Source organism: Lissotriton helveticus, chromosome 2_1 (genome assembly GCF_964261635.1).
Source record: "Lissotriton helveticus chromosome 2_1, aLisHel1.1, whole genome shotgun sequence".
NCBI lineage: Eukaryota > Metazoa > Chordata > Amphibia > Caudata > Salamandridae > Lissotriton > Lissotriton helveticus.
Genome location: NC_136059.1, coordinates 517,218,739 through 517,241,557, shown reverse-complemented (window position 1 = coordinate 517,241,557; position 22,819 = coordinate 517,218,739). Strand labels below are relative to the sequence as shown.

General features: G+C 43.1%; 2 protein-coding genes across 5 annotated transcripts in view; both read right to left on the bottom strand.

The window, feature by feature from the left end:
• The window catches only part of TRAPPC13 (trafficking protein particle complex subunit 13), a 512,549-nt gene extending 489,781 nt beyond the window's left edge, over positions 1-22,768 (bottom strand). For all 4 annotated transcript variants that reach the window (XM_078675160.1, XM_078675157.1, XM_078675158.1 and 1 more), the window contains exon 1: positions 22,637-22,768. In XM_078675160.1, the coding sequence (XP_078531286.1) occupies positions 22,637-22,682 (46 nt within the window). In that variant the 5' untranslated portion in view covers positions 22,683-22,768. The remainder of the gene's footprint in view (positions 1-22,636) is intronic.
• On the bottom strand, positions 1,399-22,772 carry SHLD3 (shieldin complex subunit 3). The gene is made up of 2 exons (XM_078675162.1): positions 22,637-22,772; positions 1,399-2,378 (listed from the first exon to the last, which is right to left on the bottom strand). Exon 2 carries the CDS (start codon positions 2,353-2,355, stop codon positions 1,540-1,542), a length of 816 nt encoding a protein of 271 aa, XP_078531288.1. The 5' UTR covers positions 2,356-2,378; positions 22,637-22,772; the 3' UTR covers positions 1,399-1,539.
• Positions 22,773-22,819: the final 47 nt, after the last annotated feature.

The window sequence follows — 22,819 nt, the reverse complement described above, 5'->3', positions numbered from 1 at the left end:
GACGATCTGGTAATAGTAGACCAGACCGAGATAGGCCTCCAAAGAAAGCTGAACGCATTTAATGTATACTGTGTTAGGAAATTCTTAACAGTTAACTTAGATAAAACAAAAAAACTTTATGCTTTGGGAAAAAGACGAGTAAGTTCAATTGGTACCTAGGGGATCTTAAACTGGAGACGGTAAAATAATATCGTTACCTAGGTATATGGTTTGATAAATTACTAAATTGGCGTACTCATTTGGAAGCACAAAAAGCAAAAGCTCATTCCTCTATTTGTGGTCTAAAAATGTTTAACCAGGACTACGGTGATCTGTCGCACCGTCCACTTTTGAAAGCCTTTAACGCAATGATACCCTCACAGATCCTATATGAAGCAGAAATCCTTTATTTGAGCGGTAAGGGAGCCTGGGACCTGATAGAAGGGAAATGCCTCAAAAGCCTTTTATCTCTCCCACAATCATCTATGGTCCAAGCCATAAGAATAGAGATAGGCACAATTTCTTGGGAGGTACAAATACAATCTGCAACAATCAGACTTTGGAAACGCTTGGAAGAGACAGAAGGTCAAAAAATTGCACAATGGTGCAGGAAGGAAATCCAAAACAGCGACCTAAATTGGGCAAAAACTTGTAGAGAAAGAATGATACAGGTCTGTAAAAGGCTAACGGTGGAGGTAAACCAGGAAACGCACCAATTGGCCTGTACAAAGAGTGAGCTGAAATTGAATGGAAAGGAAGTCTCGAGAAAGACTGACATGGCCTATTTAGTAAAGAAAAAAATCAGTAGAATTCATGTTGAACTCTTGGTCAAATGAGAATGGGTTTCCCTACCTTGACATCTTACCAAACCGCTGCTATAGGCAGGAGATATTAAGGTTGAAGATTGGGATCAACCCCTGGTTAATAAACAAACACGTAAAATCAACAATGTTAGATCATAAAGGGTGCTGCAGGTGTAACCTGGGCTCTAAAGGCGACCTTGTACATATTCTTCTTGACTGCCTAACTTTACTAGAACAGCGGAAACTATGGCTGCGCCCAGTATTTTTAAAACATGATATAAGAACAAAGGCGCAGGCGGCTATCCTCTTAACTGAAATGCCCACCATTGATGTTGCAATTGCCCAAGGTAAATACATAAAGGCGGTACAGAGCCTATTAAGAGGTCAGGAGTAATCTGTAGGATCTTATGCTTCTTAACCAATGAAATATATACTTGATGTAAGGAAATGAGACTGTTTTAAAGGAGATAATTTATTTTATTTTGTTATAATTACAATTTTATGGGTGTGATAGGAAATGTATTAGGGTGGGTAAGAGTTTTTTAATCAATATTAGAGGACTCGTTTAATGATTTTATCAACTTTTATGAGGACATTTTAAACTCATGGTATTGCCTTTTACGCTTGTTTAAAGATTACGATCATAATAAACATATCTTTGACTTTACTAGAGTTTCTTCCCAATAAACAGTAAAACAATCTATTCGAGTATCTTTTAAATCTGAGAAAGTTACTTGTGGCTTTAATGGAGAAATAATTACAAACTAAAGATTATTCCATATTTGTGTACATACAAGTGGATTTTTCCCACCAAGTGTAACCTTTTCTTAAGAATACCCCCAACATATTCACAGCAGAATAGGTCACAAAACACCAATATCTGTCCAATGTCTCTTTGTATTGTAGCATTACACAATGGGAGCTCTTTGTGTCGGATGATGCGGTTTAGTAAGGCCCAGGTGTCCTCTAGAGTGTGTCTACCGCAGACAGATTCTTCAATTGTCCATCGTGCTCTATAAAATGAATGAAGATTGAGTCGGTCTAAAATGCTCTGTAGTTCCTTTGATAAAGGAATAATTTTATTCTTACAGCGATCACTGGGAACAGACACACTCCAACGCCTTCTCAATGCTCCATTTTCATGCGAAGAGAATTTTTTACAATTACCACAACTAGTATCCAAAGGCACACTCTGAGCCCGAAGTAAGGGTTTCCTTGGACTCAAATTGGGGCGAAACTCCAGTAATAAGCCTGTACAGTCAATGCTTTGTGATGGATGTAGAAGTTGAGAAGCAGGACATTTATGTTGCATATTTTCTACATCCTCAATAGAAAGAATTGGTGGATTCCTTTTAGGTTTTAGCAAATGTTTACTATTTTCATTTGAAAACCAGGGTACAAATTTTGGTAAAATTCGAGTGGGAAATTTCTCCAATGCCGCTTCTGCGATTCTCTGCAAGCTCCTTTTATCACTGTGTCCTTGGCGATAATGCACCACTACTTCCACACTCATGTTGTAGAATTCCCGCCACCTGGTTAAAATCACTTCCTTCTTCCACTCTGCGTTTTCCATGTGTCAGCGGAAAGAAGCAGGACCTAAAGCAGAAGTAATATTAGGCATAGTATACACTAGTGTCCTTCACTACTTTATTAAAACTAACCAGTCAGGATGCTAGCAACTGATTTTAAGAAAGGCAGTTTTGTTTGCAGTAAAATAGAATAAAAAAAATGAAGGTAATAAGTAAAAACAAATTCAGTAGTCAGCGGTGCTGCAAGTATAACACCAATTTCTTCTAAACTTAAAGGAAAATCTAGCCCAATGCAATCTATGAGCAGAACCATGATCATTTCATTATACGCAAGTAGCTGCAGTTTGAGGAACAATGAGCAATTGCCGTTCAAAAACTCAACTGTGCAGAGAAGATCTTTGTGTGTCTCAACATTGGTATCTGTTCACTAGTTACATATAATGTTACGCATTAGGCAAGGTGCCCAACTGTAGGGTCTAAAAATAAGCATCACTGGGCCAACAAAACATACGCCATGCAGAGTGTGTGAGAAAGGAACTTTTGAAAATAGGACAGACTACAGAGCTAGATATCAGAATAAATGAGTATTAAGAAGCAGCATAGGTTTGTTAAATGGAATTTTGAAATGTTTTACAGGTTGATTTATTATGGTGCTAATAGAAAAGTTGTATAAAGTAAATAAACTACCCCAGATTGAATTAATTTTTGTTAGCAATATCCATACAGTACATAAGGAATGTGCCTGCACCCAGGAGTATTCCTATATAAGCTTCGGAACCTCAACCAGGCATGGCCTTATCCAAACGTAAAATGCTTTAATGGATAAAGACTGACAGGCAGCCTTTATGACCCAGCCATGCCTTCAGGACTTGCTTGCTGTCACATGCTACACTAAAACCGCATTGAAATGGCAGTCATTAAAAAATTTTCAGGCAGGTAAATCTTTAAAATCTATGTTTTACAATGATGATAATTTTTGATTTAGGGAAAAACAGAATTGCGGCACTAGCCTCACAACGGTGAGAGATTTGCCTTTGCCCTCACTGGGTGGTTGGAGGGGTAGTATCAAGGCCCTTTTTCAAGTTTAAATGTGCAGTGCCTGTGGTGCTTAGAAAAGTTGTATGATACAACGTTGTCGGACGCGATCGCAAATTAACCAAAGGATTTTTGAGAACTAGAAGCAAAGGTGGTTTTAGCCTCCCTGAACCGAACAGTGACGATCCAAACAAACACAGGATCGCACTGTAAAAGACACAAAAAAAACATACAAAACCTCCTTCTCCTCACACGTAAAAAAAACTGAAAAAGAGCAGGAATTGAGGTGAGCAGACTCTCCTATGGAGCCAATATGGGTCTTTGGGATATTCTCACAAAATCAGAGACATGTTTCTGACTCCTGTCCCATAAAAAGCCCAGAGAGAGGTTTTTCAAAAGTCTAGGTATGCCATTTTGCCTCACCGACACCCGCACGCCTGCTCTCTGGAAACTTCTTTGGTAACAACTGTGTCATACAGCTTTGGTAGGACATCTGAGGCTTGAGTACAGTGATTTCCACTTCACCAAGGCCCACCACAGAGATCTTATGACCTTCAATTCCAATACGGTTTGTAAAACTACCATTGATGCCAAGGTCAGCTTTGAAGTAGATGATGTCAGGAAATGCACCGTTGGCAGGTCTGGTACAGAAGGTAGCTGAGAAGAGATCAGAGCGCCTCCAGGTGGACGAAATGCCCCCACATTTAAAAGATTTCAGAACCTTTTTGTTGAGACTTCAACTTCTGTGGGTTTTAGAGTCCACACCTTCCTTCTTAAGATAAAGTTGACAGTGAGTAACAAAGTTTACACCCTCAAATACGTTCCGATTCAAGACTTTATTGACCTAACAAATGCCAACGGCAAGATAATTTGCTAGAGTCTTCATTCCAGATACCAGAGGGTCCTGCCTCCAGTAGGTGGTACACTTTGAAACGGTCACAAATACAAAGCTGATCACTTTACAATTCCCTTCCACACAGTCCAGTTAAAGTGAAATAACCTGACCAAGGTAGACAGACTAATAATCCTGAAAGGGGATTTTGCCATTTATGCTGCTATTAATGGTATAAGGGAGGCCTGGAGGAAGCATAAATAGGCACCGTTGGACTCCAGTGAAGCATCCATGCAGGAAAGACTAACTGATTCTACCTTTCTCTCTGTTCATCTGATATGAGGAAGTTTAGTCATTTAGGCTTTTTTGGCAAATTTAAGCAAATCAATCTCCCAGAAAGATTCTGTGTGACTAAATACCTTATGTGGCAAAGATAAAAAGCCACCCTTGCACATACTCGGGGTGAAGGCAGCACTAGCTGTACCCATGAAAAAAAACTATTTCACTTTCTTATAAATTAGACAAAACAAGACATCAGAAATACAGTCACAACAAAAAACAAAAAAAGATAGAACTAACTAGGGCAGTGGTTGCACATCCCATCCGTCAAATACAACATAATCCAACCCTTTTATGCAGTGGGCTACTCTCTTTATTATCACTCTTAAAAATATTTTCCATTTCATTTCGGATCAATGTACGGTCAGATTACCAACACCAGACTCATCCAGAGATTCACTGGACCTTTTCAAGGCTACAAATATTCTTTCACATATATACTAACTTTCTTCAACATATGAACAAACCCTTATAAAGTTAGCACAGATATAACTTGTATTTGTACTCAACACCAGTTTGATGGTAAAACTAGAGACTCAAAGCTGGAAGGATTCTGCAACTAAGGTTAAGGCACACAAATTATTTAGAACTTGCAAATAAGTAAAGTACATACATGGTGTCGGACACTTGTGCCAGACACGGATGGACCACTGCTAAGTTCCTACTGGACTTAAAAGAGTACACATAGAGCCTCAACCACTGGGACAATGACCCTCTGTTTACAATAGCATATAAAGAGGGATGGAGTTGTGTGGTACAACCTCTGTCATGTTTTTTAAAGACTACACTTAGTAGAACCAACAGAACTCCAATGACAATGTTGAGAAGAATATAGTTGGTTCTCTTTCCAGCACAAATGAAAGTCAAATTATTAATGAACAACTACTTTTATTCCCAAGAATCAATATGGGACAGGGTAGCAAAGAGAAACAACCAAAAAAGACGACCAAGCAACAGTTCGACAAAATAAATAGCTTGTGATGCGCTCGTTGCATGGCACAATACACGAGTTGGTAGGTGAGGAAAAGGGTGGAGACGTTGGCAACAGCAGAGGAACATGAATGCAACCTAGGCTGCTGCAGAGATGGCGACCCCTTTACCCCAGAAACTGTGTATTCCCTCAGTGGTTAGACCGACCAACACATGTTGCTAGATTGCAGATTGTTCTGGAAGAGTCTGCTGCTGATGTATGGGTACTCTTCACACAGTCTCTACCACATTCGTATATTCTTATTCAACAGCTGTTTTTAACCATGATACTTTGGTTATTATGGACTAGCAGCCCGTCCCGATGTTGTCCGGGTATCAATTGCTGCCGGCCAGTAGTATATTGTTTTGTAGGATTTCGTTTTGATAGCATTTCTTATCTGTGACAGGCCTGTGAAACGCTCCGATTCACAGTGTACTGCTGATGCACTTAAGAGTGCGCGTTCAGTAGTGTGTGAACTCGAGTTTCCCTACTTTATTTTTCCTTGCAATATTATATAGCGCGAACTCGACAACATGGCATGAGCACAGTTTACATTACAGAAGAACACATTCATTTGTGGTAGGCACGGGGAGACAAAGCGATTTGCCTGGAATCACAGGATTTTGAGCTGATGCTGAGATTCGAACGTAGCTCCCCAGCTCTAAAGTTCACAATTCTAGGTGTGTCTAAAAGTGTATGTCGGTGCTGGCCGTAAATGAGAGAGACCTGTGCATTTTTCAAATCGGTGGTGAAAAATTATGAGTATGTTGCTGGAGATGTGGGCCGCCGTGCCACCAATGTACTTACCGGGGGAGGGTAAACACCCATTATTCCGCAACTTTCTTTCCGCATACCATCACTCCGCATCAGGGCCGGACAGGCCATAGCGGGCACCGGGCGTTTCCCCGGTAGGCCACTAGGGTGGGGGCCGGTTTTGGGCCCCTGGGGGGGCCGTTTTTATTACCGGGGGTCGGCAATATCGGCCCCCGGTAACAAAAATCGGCCGAAACCGGCCCTAGCAAACTGCTCAGCTGCACTCCCCCTCACCCCGAGGGGGGCGGCAGCTGAGCAGTTTGCCAGGGTCGCTTTCTTTTCCCAGTCCGGCCCTGCTCCGCATACTTTCATTACGAAAGTACCATGACTTTGCAATGCCATTATAACGCATGGCATTACATTTTATATGCTTTTACCACGCATACATTTACAACGAAATTCGTTGTAAATGCATGAATGGTAAAAGCATGTTTTTTTTTTTTTAATGTTTGGATAAGGTAAGTATGGGTATAGGGGTATATGTTTTGGAGTACTGAGGTATATGTTTTGGGGTGTTTGGGTATTTTAAGGGTTCAGATATAGTTTTGGGCTACAGGGGTATTTTTAGGGTTCAGGGGTAGGTTTTGGGGTACAGGGGTATTTTAAGGGTTCATGGCTAGGTTTGGGTTTTGGGGTACAGGGGTATTTTTAGGGTTCAGGGCTAGGTTTGGGGTACAGGGTTATTTTTATGGTTCAGGGCTAGGTTTGGGTTTTGGGGTACAGGGTTATTTTTATGGTTCAGGGCTAAGTTTGGGTTTTGGGGTACAGGGGTATTTTAAGGGTTCAGGGCTGGGGGTATTTTAGGGTTTGGGATAGGTTTGGGTTTTGGGGTACAGGGGTATTTTTAGGGTTCAGGGCTAGGTTTGGGTTTTGGGGTACAGGGGTATTTTAAGGGTTCAGGGCTAGGGGTATTTTTAGGGTTTAGGGGTCGGTTTGCGTTTTGAGGTACGGGTATTTATGGGGTTCAGGGCTAGGTTTGGGTTTTGGGGTACAGGGGTATTTTTAGGGTTTAAGGATAGGTTTGGGTTTTGGGGTACAGGGTATATTTATAGGGTTAAGATGTGTTAGTGTTTAAGGGTGTTGGGGTATTTTAAGGAGTAAGGGTGGGTTATGATTATGGGGTGCAGGGGTATTTAAAGGGAGCAGGGGGGACACCCGGAGCTGGAATGTACAGAACCTGGGAAGAAAAAACAATGAAATATTGGGCACAACGCTCGCTTTTTTTTCCTGTAATCCCACCCATGCCCACAGCACACGTTATGAGACATGGCATGAAGGGCGGAACGTACCACACCCCCCAGCGTTTGTCACGCCCTCAGCACACGCCCACAGCACAACGCAGACACTCTCACAAGGGACTACTTTGCTGGCATGTTCTTTTACCTTTTAAATGTATATGGTGGGCGTCTGCATAGCCTATGTCCTTCTGCTGCAACTGCCCTTTCCAACGCTGTATTGGGTGTTGTGATTGGTGCTGTGGTTCCTCAGATTACCCGCCTCAAATGTTTGGGTTCTCTTTATTATATTAGTATGGATTAAAGGTGGGCGGCAGACCTTTTTTACTCTGGAGTAGCAATCAGTTGCAAATCAATCCTATGAAAGAGGGTTAGATACTCGTTTTCTCTGTAGTCTTTGTCAGTTTAAAGGGGGAAAGCTAAAAGTTAGATTTGGGGGTACCGGAGATGCAGGTTACGACTTGCTGCAACCACTATTTCCCCTCTGCTGGCTGGGTGAGACGATTAAGCCTCACATGTGGGAACGTATAATATAGAAGGTCGCTGAGCAAGGTTTAGAAGACGGGGAACAGATCAAAATTCTGACAGGGGTGCCTCAATGCCTCCAAAGATGGGGATTTAATACCTAATCCTGTTGCAGGAAACACACTAATTAGGCTCATACTGCAAATTAATGCGAATGAGGACGTGCATCACCCTGGCACAAGCTGCTTTAAGTGAGGCCTTTAGTGGCAGGTCCATACAGTAAAGACGCACCTGGCTTCCAGTATACCAGACCTGGTTGGACCCAGGAGGTAGTTATGCAGGTGTCCATCGGGCAAGAGGGAGGAAAGAGTACACCATATTAACTGTGTCTTCACTATAGAGATAAAAGCAGGCCACCTTAGAACAGACCCTTTATCAATGTAATCTCGGTCTTCCACACAAATCGCGCAAGAGGATTTTAACAACTTTATATTCAAAGACATGGATGAGTGAAGTAGTTTGATGTAGGATACGACAGCCCTTACATACATGGCACAATATTGTAATTGGATTTATATAGCGCCTACTACCCCATACAAGGCGTTGAAGTGCTTTTCGGAGAGTAGCACGCTACTCCGGAACCCTAAGGATTAGTGGTGGATTAGTATAGGGAAATAGAAATTGTTAATTTGAGAGGTGGACATGTGAGACTGTTAGTTTGACTGAATACGACACAGGAGGGATGGAGGAGGGAAGAGTCTAGCTAGTGTTATTTTTTGGAGATCATATTAGTTAGATGAGGTTTGGGATGAGTCAGAAATGAGGTAGAGAATATACTGAGAGAGTATAGGATAAGACAGTAGTGTACATGGAGTGAGTTGTAGGCTTTTCTTTTCTTCCTATAGTAGGAGTAAAGTATTAATACAGATATAGATACGTACGAGACATGGAGCTCTCTGATCTATGGACGTTCAAACATGCTTTTAAATCACCATTATTCTTAATTCACAGGGCAACATAATCAATGTCCTGGTTGGACTATTTCTTTGCTCAAACAACTCCGATTCAGAACATCCCTAAGATTGATTACTTGGCTAAAGGCATTTTTGATCATTTCCCACTTTAATTCAAGGCTTAGTACATAGGACTTGGGCATCATGATATGACAATTACCCTTTTAGACGTCACTAGGGCCTATTTCACAGAAAGCGTGAGGTCAGTTAATTCTACCTTAACACTCTAGGAAGCATAAAAGGGTGTTAGAAAAGAAAGACTCGAGGCTAAAATTCATGAAAAAAAGAAACAGGAAATCAGTAGTATGATCCCTGGAGAAAAAGAAGAATCAAGCAGAACAAAGCAGGAGTGACCATACATTGACAGTGAAGTGCAGAAATTGTTGCAGCACACATAATAGGCATTGGCAAAGGTACTGCCTATGAGAGCAATTGGCTTTGGCAGTGTTTAGTAGCGATGCTGTACAGCAGAATGGATGCTTTGCAGTGTAGCTAAAACTCTTTTTAAAAAAGCGCTATGACGCAGGCAGAACAAAAGTTTTTTATTTTGTATTGCCTTAGCACTAGATGCATCATAGTCCCTTTTTTATTATTATTTGTAGCCTTGCTGCACAGCAGCCCCGCTACTATACAGCATGGTTAAATATCAATGCAAGGTCGGCAATGCCCATGCTGTCCAGCATGAAGTAATGGCAATGGCAGAGCCAATATTCTTACAGTGAGACTTATTGGCTTTGCCAATGCCTGTTCGGTCTCGGCACAACACCCCTGTGATTCTGAGCAAATCGGTTAATCTCTTCCTACCTGAAAAAGATTTTTTTTGTAACTTTCAAATCAGGTGTAAAAACACACCCAATACTAAGCTCAAATATTTTTAAACCAGTTTGTTTTTGTAACTGATGTTACTATTAGGTTAACATTACACTGTATGTGTCAGTTGTGAAACAGCAACAAATCAATACAATTTCATGAACTCTAGAACTCAAAAGGCTCAGTCAGAATTATGACAGAGGTTTACAGAGAGACTCTGTAGATGCTGTAAAATGGGGATGGAGGGCATGGTAGTCGTTTCTACCATCACCTTCAACATACCATGGTAAATTGAAAGGGCAAAGAGCAATTTCTAATCTCTCCCTTCTAATCTTCTGATTTAGTACAGCTACATACATTTGATATTTAGATTAAGAAAACCTAGTTTGAAGACAGGCTTACATATTTTAACCTTTACCAAGCTTTAAAACAACAGTATAAATTATCAATGAAAACAAAAATCACGCAGGTATGGGGAAAAAGTCATCATAAAACGTCATCGAAAACCAGCCTAGAGAAATCTTCGCCATTGTGAATGACCTCGCATACTCTGACCGGGCCACCCTTAAACCCTCTCCCTCCCAGCATCTATGTGATTCTCTCAATTCTTTTTTTCTAGATAAAATCTCCAACATAAAAGCAAATATTCTCCCCCCCTCCCCTTCCTTTCTTGACCCTCTGTTTCCCCCAGCTGCAGCATATCTCGACTCTTTCCCTCTCCTTACTGAAGAATCTTTTCTTTCCCTTTTACCTCTGGTTAAGTCGGGTTCGCCTTTAGACCCCTGTCCCGCTCACATTCTCAAACAGATTTTTTCCGCTTGTGCATTGCCCCCTCTTACCCTTCTCAACAGCTCATTATTACAGGGCACCGTTATTCCACCTCTCAAATCAGCCATCATTTTGCCCATCCTCAAAAAACCTGGCGCCGATCCCTCAGTAGTTATCAACTACCGCCCCATTTCACTTCTGCCATTTTTGACGAAGGTTCTGGAGCGCCACGTAACAAGCACACTCAGTGCCTTCGTAGAGGAGAACAGGATATTAGCTCCCCGACAGGCTGGGTTCCGCCCCGCACACTCCACGGAGTCCGTAGTGCTATCGGTCCTTGACAACCTCAGAGAGGGTATGGACACTAACCACTCCCAGGCCTTGGTACTCCTAGATCTCTCCGCCGCCTTTGACACGGTTGATCATGCCATCTTACTCTCCCGTGTCAGAGCGGCGGGGATCGGAGGCTCTGCCTTGGTCTGGCTGTCCTCCTTTCTGAGAGACTGCACCCAGGCAGTGCGCTTGGGTGATTTCTCGGCGGACTTCCATGCGGTCCAATGCGGGGTCCCACAGGGCTCTTCTCTCTCTCTCCCCTGTTATTTAATTTGTATATTGCCCCCCTTATTTTCGCCCTTCAACAGCAGGAGGTCTCCGTCTACAACTATGCGGACGACCTCCAGCTCATTTTTTCTTTATCCACATCCCCGGAGTCCATGTCCAATTTTCAGTCTACCATGACGTTCATCCAGGACTGGATGAATTTCAACCACCTGAAATTAAACCCCGACAAAACGGAGCTGGTGTTGACAGGTGGTCTCTCCAGTCCTTGGTCTTCTCTCTTCTGGCCCCCCTCCCTAGGTCCTTCCCCCACTCCGTCTCCTTCTGTAAAAACACTTGGTTTCAAATTGAATGATCAACTTTCCCTTCACTCCCAAGTCAGCTCGGTGGTGTCCTGGTCTTTCCTTTCTCTCCGCACCATCCGTAAAGTTTCCCGTTTTTTTTTTCATTTTCGGCCCTAAAACTCATAGTACTGGCGATGGTCATCTCCCACCTGGACTACGGCAATGCACTTTACTGCAGCATGCCCGCCTATAGCGTGCGACGACTCCAACTAGTCCAGAACCAGGCGGTCCGCCTGGTATTCAACCTTTCTAAATCCCATCACGTCACTCCCCTCCTCAAGTCCCTACACTGTCTCCCCATTCGTGAACGAGCCCTGTTTAAACTGGGATGCATCACCTTCAATGCCCGTTCCGGCTCAGCTCCTGCCTTCATCTCCTCAGAAATCCAACCTTATGCCCCGGCCAGGGAGCTACGCTCATCTGCCCAACAACTGCTTGTAGTTCCTCGATTCAAACGGAAAAAATGGGGAGGCTCCAAATTCTCTACCCTTGCACCTGCATTTTGGAATTCTCTCCCGGCTCACCTTAGATCTTGTGCCCAGTACACCCTTTTCCGCAAGGCACTGAAGACTTTTCTTTTTACACAAGCCTTCTCCCCATAAACTCCTTCCCTGTCTTCCCGCTCTTCTTATCCCTCAGGATCTCAGTACCTTATAGCGCCAAGAAACCGCCAGGTGCACGTTGCGCTTAAGAAATATTTTAAACTCAAACTCATAAAATCAGCAACATATAACAGCTTTCGCTTCACACGGACTGGTTTGCAGCACATTGAACCATTTTTTAAATGTCACTGTGATTTATGAGGAAAGTTAAATTCTTAGAGTAAAATACTCATTACAGGAATCATTTGTTTAGTCGGAACAAAAGACGTGTATTTGGAGATCTTGTTTTCTAGTGGACTCTTCAACCACTCAACCATCTGGTGCCGGCGATAACGGTACCTCTCAGGGTTATCAGCTACAGGTAAACAATGGCCTGGCGATCTTTGTTTGAATAATAATAATAATAATAATAATATTAAGACTAAAAGGCGCACCCATTGGCCGCACTACCTCCTCAGTCTGGGTGTCGGACATTGGCCCACACTGGGAAGGCACATAAAGGCCCCTCTGGTGCTCAGCAACAGAGGAAGTCCTTTATTCAATTTTTTCCATCAGGCTGCTCGCGGAGAGCTTACCAAGCAGTCAGATTGTAGTATAAAACCTTTTTTTTTTTTTTTTTTTTTAAACACAAGGACGATGGGTGCCACCCCAACAAAATGAAGCAAAACCAAAGGGGATGATGGACGGAGTGTTGAACATTACAAGCACTCACCCCCAGTCAGCTGATCTGGGTTTAATCCATCATCATTCTTTAGCTCACTCCGCCACCCCAGTTCAGACATGGCCATATACAAATCAGTCTGACCCTGTGCCTCATGAGAACAGTCCAGCCTGAACTGCCAAGCCATGTCTTCCCTGGACCAGAAACAAGCATCCTGGGACCGGTTTCTGGCTAAACAGCCATCATCAGCCAGGCTAGCTTGAATCCAGTGGCAAAGTGAGCAAGGGACCCACGTCTGGGCATACCCGGCTTACTTTTGAAAGACCTCTCTCTGGGCTTTTTATGGGACAGGAGTGAGAAACATGTCTCCGATTTAGTGAGAATATCCCAAAGACCCATGAGGCACAGGGTCAGACTGATTTGCATATGGCCATGTCTGAACTGGGGTGGCGGAGTGAGCTAAAAAAATGATGATGGATTAAACCCAGATCAGTTGACTGGGGGCGAGTGCTTGCAATGTTCAACACTCTGTCCATCATCCCCTTTGGATTTGCTTTGTTCACCCCCAAATAAATGAGGCTACAGTCTTTCTGCCCCTTGGAGCAGGAAAACTGGGACAATTACTCCTGCCCACTAGACAATGTTTTTTTTGTTTAATTTAGGGGTGGGTTTTGCCCAGTATGGGCATGGCTATGCCCCCACCTGAAGTAAATGGATCATCAGTCTTTCTGTCCCCTGGGGAGCAGATGGAGGTAAATACCCCGGGTCTGACGCCTGGGGGAATGGGGTGGACATAAACCCAACTAGACTCATAAGTTTTTTTTTTTTTTTATTGTAAAATATAGGGGTGGGGGCTGCCCACCACAGTCATGGTTACGCCTCCCCAACAAAAGAGGGCAATAGTCTGTCTCCACCCCCCGGGGGCAAAGTGGAGTAATTACCCCCGATCGTCCCATTCCTCTATGGGGCAAAGTGTTACAGAAAATACAGAAGGACATGTTGGAGGCAGTGCCTATGGTTTCCTCGCCTCCTTCAGTTGGTGGTTTGCGAACAAGATGATTCCGTGCTTTCCTTATCTGCTCAAAGGGATCCTCTTGTCGAAGGAAGGTCTGGCACATCTACAGTTAGGGGTCTGTCACTTGAGTGGTAGATTTGAACAGCTAGGGGTTGTTCCTTGGAGGGGTTTGAATTTATTCAAAAATCTATCCATCCTACAACATTGAACACGTACACCAGATACTGGTGCAATTTTGAGAAATGGTGTGTAGAGAAGGAGAGCACTAGCTATTTGAAAGACTGGCTCCTTCTGGGTCTGGCAGTATCCACTTTGAGAGCTCAATGAGAAGCTATTAGAACTAGGAGCCCACACCTAGAGGTTTTGATTCCTATGGTTTCTATACTACTAAAGTGCTTCTTTCAATAAAGGCCAGCTAATCACTACCCGGTTCCAACATGGGATCTTCCACATGCTTCCAGAAATCTACTCCCCAGCTTGTTATGAAGAGTCAGATTTTATCAGGTCCAGCTATTTTAGGACCTACTGGCCCCTTATGGCGAGCTTGCAAAGAACAGGTGCCCTGTTCATTCATTCAATTCATTAAAAGATGCTTTTAAATCTTGTTTTTATCTTGTCACATTTGCTGTGCTTTCAAAGAGAGGTCAAATGTCAGTCTTCTGCCAAATAACTGCTTTTTTATCCTATTTTATTTTGTGAAGTGAACTGACTGACAGTCGTGTTGGGCACACAACATTTAAATAGCTTGTAAATTAACTGTACCAATGTTTCAAAAATACAATTAAGTAGTTCGGAAAGAACTTTCTTTGTAATTCTGAAGTGAGAACATGAAAAAAACAAATCAGAATACTTAACTTATTGATGTGAAAATAATAACTCTTTCCTGATACACGATTTCCAGACATTATGGTTTACACCCACATAGTTTTATCAGTAAAACTGCAAGTCAGTGGAAAAGTTAGTGGACATTCAATGGGAAATGCTTGCCTGTAAATGACAGTGCGCCATCACATCATGCTTTAAATGATATATGCATTAAAAGTGAGAGTTTTTAAATATAAACTGAGAAACATTCCTGCCCCCACCCTGATGGCAATTCAATTAGTGAACTACAAGAAAAATCAGGGGTCATGTGTACAATATATGGGATACATTTTTATAATAGATGGAGCAGTTTAGCCTATTAAATCAAACATAGGAGGTTTTTGTACGGCAGACGTGCTGAACTCACATACTTCAAGGGGTAGACAGTCTTTACCATGAAAGCTGAACAACGAACAGCCTTTACAATGAAGGCTGAACAACGCAAGCCCTGCTGCGCATATGCCTCAACCACGCAGGTGCGTGGTTAAAGCATATGCGCGGTAGGGATTACAGATAGATGGAAGCAGGAAGAGATTGTGGTGAGGTAAGTAGGGCTGGGGGTGGTTCGGTTATTTAAGGTTGGGCTGGGTCGGGGTACTTTTGTTGGCTGGTGGGGTCGTGGTTTTTTTGTGGACTGGGTCGGGAATGTTTTGTGGGCTGGGTAAGGTTTTTTTAAGTGGGGCTGCGGGGTATGTCGGGGTTGTTTTGTGGGCGGAGGGTGAGTAAGGGGTAGTTTTGAGGGCTGGGGTGGGTCAGGGGTCATTTTCTGGGCTGGGGTGGGTCGAGGAAGTTTTCAGGGCGGAGGGGAATTTGGGGTTGTTTTCAGGGCTTGTGTGCCGTTTTAGGGTGGGGGCAGGGGTCATAATACCTCTTAGGGCTTAAGGGGGCAGGGTAGGTTTTAGGGATATGGGGAAGGCGGGCCAAAAAGTTACTAGGGCTGGGCGGGAGTGGGGTAGTTTAGGTACTCAGACCAGGAGCTGGATTTGGAGGTTAAGACTTATCTGTGAATTCTTAACCATAGATATGTGCTTACCGTACATGCCTTAACCCCTTCCCTGCGCGCGCCAACGGCTGTCACGAGCACTACCCGGCTAGTGCTGCGCACGTCCGTTGGCCGACGCAGCTGCGCCCAATCTTCAGAACTCCCGCCGCGGTTAAGGAGTTAACAAGGCATGATTCGTTTTAAAGGCATGCGTGGTAAAGGCATATTTGTGGTTAAGAATTTCGTTCAGCCTGCGTGGGACCGGCATGCGTGGTAAACACATGCGTGGTTCCAGCATACAACTATTTCAAGGTGGTCTTGTATATGGTAATAAAAAAGGTGGGTTTGTGAAATAAAATATTTGCTTAGGCTCACACAATCATGAGACAAGTTTAGGAGTCAAGAGCAATAGATCAAACAGATTTTTCAAGTCACTAGACCTGCATGTCTGGTAAAAATGTTCTGGGTTTTCGAGGCCTTTTCCCTTATTGTCTCAGTTACTACAAAAGGCACTTTTTGAGTCAGTGAGTGCAGTTGATCTCAGCTTTCTGTCTTTTAAGGTGTTGTTTCTGGTGGTAATCACATCAGGGAAGAGAACTGTGGCCTCTTAAGATCTGAGCCATGTTTGAAGATTCTGCCAAACAACAGGATCCTTAAGCAGAGTCCTTCCTTTATTCCAAAGGCTCCTTCAGTGTTTCACCATACTACCAACTTGGTATTACAAATGTATTTGCCCTCTTCTACTTCTCAGGTGGTGAAATGCTTGCATAGCCTGGATGTACGTAGGGCTATCATGATTTATATGAAGAGAACAGATCCCTTTACAAAATGTGGATTATTTGTTACATTTGATTCTTCAAGGAAAGGTACAAAACCCTCTCTTTCAACACTAAGCAGCTGCCTGAAGCAAGCCATTGTGATATTGTATGAAAAACAATAAAAATCTCTGAATACGCAGGTGCAGGGGAGATTAAAGAGAGCAGTGCCAGCCACATGAGCAGCATTAAAAGGTGTTTCAAAGTCTGACATTTGTAAAGCAGCCACTTGGTCCATGCCACATACATTTGTGAAGCACTACAGGTTACAATTGGGAGGAAGTGCATCGATGTCTTTCAATTCTGTAGTTTTGGATCCAGCGCTGCATTAATAATGGAGTGAATAAACCTTACTGACAATTGTATTTGGTGAGTATTGGGTCTATGGAGCGAGCTGAAGCACATGGGGATTGCTTTGTGTAGGCTCACAATATATGGACTGTGCAAAGGAAGACTGACAAGGAGGTAATGGATCAGTTATTTACTGGTAATTTTCATTACTCTAAGTCAAGATCTTCCTCGCCACTGTTTAAGTCGGTACCACACATCCCAATGTGATGTTGTTATTGGATTCATGTTTGGAAATGACAAAAGTGGGGAGGGTTGCCTTCTTTTTTGTAAGCATGATGAGAAGTGTGGCAGGAAGTAAGACGTGTTAGAGTATGACACAAGATTTGTTTGGCTTGTGTACATTGCTATAGGAGGACTTGGGCGATCAAGGATTGTGCAGAAGAAACCCTGGAATAATTAAGATTACCGGTAAGTAACTGGGCCAATACTTTTAACAGAAGAGCACTGACATTCTTCCCACCTCCCATTGTGCACTTCCCCTCAACAAGTCAGCCATACCTTTGGCTAATACTCTCTTCTTCCACTCTGCACCTTCCCAGTATTCCAATTTTACCTCCTCCCCCATTACCCCTACCCACCACCCCCTTATTAAATCCACCTTTCCGACAACCTGATCTCCAAGCTAACTTTCCATACCTTTTCCCTCCTCTTCTCTTCTTCCTTACCTGCTCCCCCTCACCTTGTACCCCGAATTCTTCACAAACCCTTTGCATCTCTCTTCATCCTCCCATTCCTCCAGGCATGCTGCTCACCTCCTTATCCCCCCCTCGGTAATCCCTTCCTTTTCCTTCCCTCTGAACTTGCAGAACCATTTTCTTTATTCAACTACCCTCTAGCCCAATCCCCCCCCCACTCTGCCTGGTGCCTGTCCCTTCACATTTACCTCCCCTAGCTTACGGGACCTTTTCAGCCCCTTCTCCTCTCTTCTTCCCAAACCTCCTGCCATTCTTTGACTCCCCTCTTCCCCCTCCCTCCTCGCTCCTCACCTGTCTCCTCCTAAATATGACCTAAATTCTTCTCCTCCTTTCAACATCAGCAAAGATAACTCTTCACCTCAGATGCACCAACAACCTCTCTCAGCCACCATCTCTCTCCACCCTTTAACCTTGTACCCCAATACCCCCTGCACTCCTAACTCTCCCTGCCCTCCCTCATCAATTGCACTCCCTACTGTATGCATCGAGCCACCTAACATTCTGTGCTCAGCTCTATCATCTCTGGAAAATAAGTTAGGATCTCTCATCACCTCCATCTCCCACCTTGAAACTACCATCTCACGCTTAAGCACTAAGATATACACCTTTCAAAACACCCCAATTCCCTTGGCAAATACTCACTTCCCCAAACTCCCAAGAAGCACCTTGCTCTCACACCCCAAAAAACCCAATCACAATCTGTCTTCTGCAGACATCGCTAACCTACTAACTAGTTAGAAGACCTCTAATACCACCCCCCTTCCACTTTCCTCTCCAAGTAAGTCTACTCTGTACACTATTCCGACCATCTCTTCTGTCAGAACTAATCATCTGCCTTATTCCTCCCTGGCACCCTCTTACAAGAACATTATCCTTATCACCCTTCAAAGCCCAATCGCCCCCGTCACCAAAACAGTCTTGTCAGAGTTACGCTGTTTCCTCCACAACTGCAGATCGGCAATGAAACACAAACTGGAAATTTCTGACACCATAATTCTCCACAATCTCGACATGCTCTTCCTCACAGAGAGATTGTTCAACAACACCTCTCAAACTAAATTTGATCTTCTGTTACCCACCGACTATTCTAGCTTTAGAAGTGACAGAACAGACAAAGTTGGGGGTGGTGTTGCAATCATCTTTAGAAACTCCCTTCAACTTAAGGCTTTTCCTAACAGCTGCTTCCGTACATTCGAATGCCCGTCTCTTGAGCTTCAAGTGCAACACTGCTCAGCCTTCAGATTTCATGCCATTTATCACCCACCTGGTGGCTGCTCTTCTTTTTTGGAGGAACTCACCAACTTCATCAGCAACCAATATTCACAAAGTGACGGACAGATCTTCCTGGGAGACTTCAATCTTCACTGGGGCTCATTGGAAGATTCTTCTGCTAATATGCGTGCCACCTTTCTCTCAGCAAATTATCTTATCAAACACTGCACTGAAACAACACACTCTAAGGGCTCAATCCTGGACCTTGTTATATCTAAAGCAGACATGCCTACTATTGCTATCCCTATTCATGTAGACTGGTCTGACCACTTTCTCATCCCCTTCTCTCTTCACCTATCAAACTCTATAACTCTTGGCCAACCTAAAAGGACTACTACCTAGTTAAATGAATTCACCTCCCAATGCCTCTCCGTCCTTGCAGTCGAACTCCATAATGTCGCGCCACTTCGAAGCAAAAGGAAAAGGCCTATTCCTTTAGCACCATGGTGCAACAAATCCCTTTATGAAGAAAGTAAGAACCTGAGAATCCTGGAGAAACAATGGAGACAATCTCCATCCACCACTAATCTTGCTACTCTATGTACAGCAAGGTCAAATTACCACAAACACATCTTCCATGAAAACGCATCACGCTCCTTGACTCAGCCAAAAACAGGCCCAAAAAACGATTTGACCTCATCAAAAATCCAAACCATAATGCCGGACGATTCTCCAAAGAAAGCAGCACAATTTGTTATATTCTTTGACAGAAAAGTGAAATCATTAATGGATCAGGTCATGCATCCTAACCCCCTGGAGGAGCGCAAATCCTTAGTCATTTGGCAGAACTTGGACATCATCTCTAAAGATGCCCTCCTCAAATGCATCCTCGAACCAAAGCCCTCCAACCATTCTTGGGACCCCATGCCTAGTGACATTGCCATTGACTTCGACACCCCTACTCTTTCCTATTGGACCATTCTGGTTAACCTCTTTCTCAGTCAAGGCTCCTTTCGTGTTGCCCTTAAAAACAGGACAGGTTACCCCTCTTCTTAAAAAACACACCGCTGATGCGAACAACCTCAACAACTTCCGCCCTATCACTAACCTCCCTTTTCTTGTGAAAATCACAGAAAGATGTGTAGCGAAACAACTTTCCTGTCATATTAAGAATAATGATCTCCATGATATTTTGCACTCTGGTTTTATTCAAAACTGCAGCACTGAAACAGCCCTGCTGCAAGTGATCGATGACTAGCTGCGTATACTCGATTCAGGAGAGTTGTCTTCTGATTCTTCCAGACCTTTCTGCAGCCTTTGACACTGTTAATCATAACACTCTCCTTTACACTCTTTAACAGAGAATGGGTTTGTCTCGATGTCATTTGTAAACGGTCTATTTTAGGAAAAGCAAATAAAGATATTTTTAAAAATGTAAAAAACAGAGAATGGGTTTGGAAGGCACAGTGCTTAAATGGTTTGCCTCTTTCCTCTCGGACAGATCCCAAATGGTCAAAATAGCAAACAGTATTTCTCAACACTACTCTCTACTCTATTCAAAACTGGATGTTAGCTCATCAACTCATTCTGAATCCCTCCAAAACTGAATTCCTCCTCCTCTCTACCTCACTCTCTCCTCCTCCTATTCAATCTTGGATGGATAAGCTGAATCTACTCAACAATAAACCTATTGTTGTTGACAGAGCAAAATCCCTTGGTGTCTTACTTGACAAAAGGCTCAATCTACTCTCCCACATCAATTCCATTGCAAAGAATGCTCGATACCAACTGCATCTTCTTTGGGGTATTTGACACGTCTTTCTGGAGCAAGACCTAAAAACCCTGGTCCAATCGCTGGTTCTCTCTAGATTGTACTATTTCAATTCTCTTGTTACTGGCCTCCCCAAATCCCACATTTCCCCTCTTAAATCTGTTCTCCATTTAGTAGCTTGTTTTATATTTGGGGCCAAAAGAAGGGAGTACATCACACCCATTTTGACTGCTCTCCGTTGGCTCCCCTTTGAGGCAAGATTAATCTACAAGACTGCCTGTATCACCCACAAAGCCTTGCACACTTCCTCGATACCAGGCGAATAAACTGAAAATCTCTGGAGGCTCTAGACCGTCTCGTAATGCGGAAAATGTACTGCTTGAGCCCCCCACTTTCAAAAGGGGAAGATCCATGGCTCAATCTTTCTCAGACAATGCGGTGAGAATCTGGAACTCGCTTCCTCCACTGCTCCGTACCACCACCTCTACCCGGATCTTCAAATATGACCTCAAATCTCTTCTCTTCCAAAGACACTTCCAGAACTAATACACCCCTTTGCAAGTCCCTCAAGGAAGTTCTTTCACTATTGTAAATTTGTATTCTATGCCCGTACAAGCGTCCTCCTAGTGTGTCTTTTGTGTTTTTGAGTGACTGCCATCTATTACTGTATTATACCTCTTCTTGTATCTCGTTCGCTTCTGCAACATGTACATTTGTATAAACAAAAAATGTTTCCTTTCTGTGCTATTGTACAATTTCAAAGATAAACCAAAAATACAATTGATTAAAAACAAAATACATATAATGTGAGCCGCTCGAGAAACAAACGGTAAAAACTGGACAGTGGTACCCTCGCCTCGAAATTGATCCCTGAGGGACTAAATCAAGACGGAGCAATCGATACACTGCAAAAAAACAGGCATTTGGGATACCAGAACCATTGAACTATCGTGCGCAGGCTGAAAGACGCAGCGACCCACAACACAGACACCGTTAAAACGAGCAGTCCCGTTTTAAAAAAAAAATTAGCACGCTTAATTAAACGTTTAACTGAATGATTCCTGACGTTATATGAATCTTCATTGGCCCTTAAAGATAAAAGAAGGACCTACATACAACTAACCCAAAGAGAAGATTAAACCTGTTTTTAAATTCGTCTGTCCTGAGGAAGGTGCAACAACACGACAAAAAGCACCGAAACGCGTCGACAAAGGACTTTTTATATGTATTTTGTTTTTAATCAATTGTATTTTTGGTTTATCTTTGAAATTGTGATACAAATTTAAATCTTGTTCAAAACAGCAGGACCAGTGACTCTGACTTAGTAAACCGTAAATCGGAATTGTTAGAATAGCTTGTGTATATGTACCAGAGCACAGGATCTTGACCACAAGATAATATGAATGTCTTATGAGTTTGTGTTCTTAATTGCAAAAGAAAATGTTTTAATGAAAATAAAATCAGAGAAATAAATAGTAAATACTCGTGTTGTGTAACATTGAAATAATTGCGCTATAGTGTGATTTAAAAACAGATTATGGTTTTTGTGTAGGCCTTTCGGTCACTGATTGAAAGTACAATAGCACAGCAAGGAAACATTTTTTGTTTATACTATTGATACCCGGTCCTTTCTGGTCTCTGGGAAAGTCTCTTAATTTTTAACATGTACATTTGTAACATTCTCCTCATGTAACGCACTAGGTTCTATTGTGAAGCGCTCTGACACCTTTGGGTAAAGTCCGCGCTATAAAAAAATGCATAAATAAATAAATAGATAAATAAATACTGACACTACTTGTAAGCAAACAGGTACACGGGGAAAATGAGTACCTGCACTTTTAAATTCCCACTTCATGCACAGCTGTTGATAAAGAAGTATCGGGTCCAAAAATAAACAAAATAAAACACTGTTTTGTAAGACCAAAACGGGACAGGAGAAGAAGAACATGGGCAAACAACGCCCAAGTATAACACATGGGATCAGCCTACAGGTCCTGCTGCCAGACAGCGAAACCTGTAACACAGGCGATTTCATCCGTTTGCAGAGAGCTGCTTCTGACAGCTCACACGCAAGTACATAGGCTCCGGGAGATCTATGAAAGCCCTTGCGGGTGCGAGAAGCTTGACTACCCCGCGACATCATTCCCTTTTTCCTGTGACTCCTAGCACTGTTACCTTTCAACGCCAGCAGGTGCTCCTGTTTCGCTTGATTCACTTCCATCGTTTCAACCCAAGCCCCTTCCTCCTCGCCAAAGACAGGACTACAGGCGGACTGCAACAAGCCCTGACAGCCACTGAATATACACGACGGAAGTTCGGAGTTCGGAGTCCTGACAGTCTCCAGCAGCGGAAGCCTAT